This window comes from Gossypium arboreum, chromosome 1, assembly GCF_025698485.1.
Source record: "Gossypium arboreum isolate Shixiya-1 chromosome 1, ASM2569848v2, whole genome shotgun sequence".
NCBI lineage: Eukaryota > Viridiplantae > Streptophyta > Magnoliopsida > Malvales > Malvaceae > Gossypium > Gossypium arboreum.
This window is the reverse complement of record NC_069070.1, coordinates 82,847,133-82,849,957: the sequence shown is the minus strand read 5'-3', so window position 1 is coordinate 82,849,957 and position 2,825 is coordinate 82,847,133. Positions and strand designations below refer to the sequence as shown.

Below are 2,825 nucleotides of genomic sequence, written 5' to 3'. Positions count from 1 at the left end.
AAGATTTTATAATTTTTAAATAAATTTTATAAATTTTATATTATTTATATAATATTTTCATATATTTTATAACATATTAACAATATTTTATATTTTATCTAGTTTTTTTATAAATTTTCTAAAATTTTCAAAATTTTAATAATTTTTAAACTTGAATAATTAAAATTAATTAAACTATTTAAAAATAATTAAAGATGAAAATTAAATCCATGTCAGTATTTTTGCAATGATACATCAATAGTCACACATCATATTTTTAATTATCACGTCACATTTCATATCAACATCTAATTATCTATCAGAGCTTCAACAATAAAACATATTCTAAATGTTCAATTCATTGTTAATTTTCAATTGATTATATCTTCCACGAATATTTTAATTGATTTTTTTAATTATTTTGAATTTTTTTTATTGGAGGAATTGATAGATAGAAACGAAATTCCGCTAGCTAGTTAATGGGAAAAGCTTTCAAAAATATCGGAGAGTTATTTACTTTATGACGGGGCGTTAACCTATTGGTGTGTGGTGGGGCGAACTAAGTAAACGGAACTGCAATCTATTAAAAAAAAGGGGGCAACGGAAATCAGACCCGGAAGGGGACAAAGAAACAAAAATGGGTTGTTTTGCTTGCTTCGATGGCGGAAATCGAGAACAGCGAAAGGAGCAACATAGATTGGCCTCCGCCGAAGCTCGTGCCAAAGCCGCCGAGGCTGCTCAGAGGAGGTATTTTATGTTATACTTATTAGCATGTGACAAAGAAACTAACATTATGCTTTTATAACTATTTATTTTTTTCCATTCTTTTCTTTTTCGCTTGCTAGGCGTTCGTCGCAATCTAAGATTGATCCTTTTATCGATGAAAATTTTTTAGTCGTATTTGAATCGGAATAGAGAAAGGGTTTGCAAACTTTGTTATGGAGATTAAAGATTAGATATTTCAAATGTTGGTCTGTAATTTAGGAGAAAGGCTTCTTTAGTTATAACAAGTTTGAAAGAACCTGGATTGTTCTTCTAGTTTGATGTTAAATTGAAGGAAACATGATCAGAGTATTGGCAATTGGGTTGCTTTTATAACACTTAATTTACTTTTGACTTTTACACATTTGAATCATTGATGAAAATTGCAGGCAAGAGTAGTTCGAAAAGTCGGCTGCGGGAAGAGCTGCTCGTGCACAGCTACAAGCTGCTGCAAAGCAATCCACGAATTCTAATAAAGGCGAACCTGCTTTGAAGGTTTTTGTTTACTAATGTGCTCATGTTGTTTTTAACTATAATGGTTTTTCATCTTTTATGGTAATTAAAATTAAAATAAATTCTGCTTCATAAAATGATGAAGGTAGAGAGTGGAATGGGGGTGTGGTAAAGTTTTGCTCTATCTTATTGTTTTAGGTAAAAGTACTATGGTTTCTCTTTTATTAAGATTTAAATTATATTTTACTCTCTTTATTAAAAAAAAAAGTAAATTAATCTCTGTTCATTAGATCAAAAAGTAAATTAGTCATTTCTGTTAAAAATTTTATCCATTTCTACAGTTAAAAACTAGTGTTACTGTCAGACTAATCAGAAAGTTACACATGGCGTGCCACATGTACCTCATTATGATATACAACATTAGAAATGGATGAAATTTTTAACAGAAGGACCAGGCTAGTTTACTCTTTGATCTAATGTACAAGAACTAATTTATTTACTCTTTTAGTAGAGAGGGCAAAATATAATCTAACTCATGGTACAAGGACCTTCATAATACATTTACCTATTGCATCATGTTCTTTTCTCTATATGTTATTTGGACTTTGGTGTGAGATACAAGTGTTTGCTGTTTTCTTTCTATATTATTCTTACTTAGAAGTGAGTGTTAGATTTAAGGATTTGTTCATCATGTGTATGCAATCCAGCCCTAGTAAATAATTCCATTTCCTTTCCTTTGGGGATCATTTGTAACAGTATACAAATTTGACCCTTTTGTTGGTGATTTTGTTGCAGTGGCAGATGGGTTGAAGTTGAAGCTTTGTTAGCCTTTGTTGAGCAAAAACTGGTCATCTATTTATTGGTAAAGTTAATTCTGTTCTCTAGTGATGTCTAAGGTTTCTTCACGCTATTAGAGATAGATGTTGTATCAGAAATCAACCATTCTATCTTTATGCATGACAGTCTTCGGGATTCTACCATGAGCTCCAAAAAGTGCAACAAAATTTCTAACAAAAGCTCACGGTAGAATTTTCCCTATCTGAGACGCCACTTCGTTTGGACGGTGGGTGAACTTAATTCTTTTCTGTTGTGCAGAAATACAATAAGATTCTTGTCTGGTTTTCATGTTGCCAGTTCATCGTGATAAATACTACAAATGCATTTTATGTTTCTGCTTTTCTTTCAATTGTAATGTATAAAACTGAAACAATAATCTTGATTTCCTGTACAGATACTGCGCTTCTATTCTTTTCTGATTACGAGAAAATATAATTTGAAAAGTAAAATGAACATTATTCGAGTATTCACATTTTATGGCTTAAATGTAATCATTTTGATCTTAATTTTTTTTGTCCACTTCAGTTTTAAAGTTATCAACATTTCCAGTTCAATAATTTGGTTATTATAAAATAGTTAAGATATACAACCAAATATAAATTGACACGAATTTTATGTAGTTGTCACAATGACACCATTATCTATAAAAGAAACTTAAAACTTTTAAAATTTGCAAAAGAAAAATATATAAATAAAATTATAAAATATTATATAGTTCATAATTTTTTTAGAATGTATTATAATTTTAAAAAATTGTGAAAAAATACTGAAAAGTATAAAAATATAAAAATTAT

General features: G+C 29.3%; 1 protein-coding gene across 1 annotated transcript; it reads left to right on the top strand.

Moving 5' to 3' along the window:
• The first annotated feature begins 468 nt into the window (after window positions 1-468).
• LOC108482634 (uncharacterized) lies at window positions 469-2,480 on the top strand. The gene is given in 3 exon segments (XM_053020252.1): window positions 469-726; window positions 1,131-1,236; window positions 1,990-2,480. Coding segments are annotated over 3 exon segments (231 nt in total). The 5' UTR covers window positions 469-616; the 3' UTR covers window positions 2,005-2,480.
• Window positions 2,481-2,825: the final 345 nt, after the last annotated feature.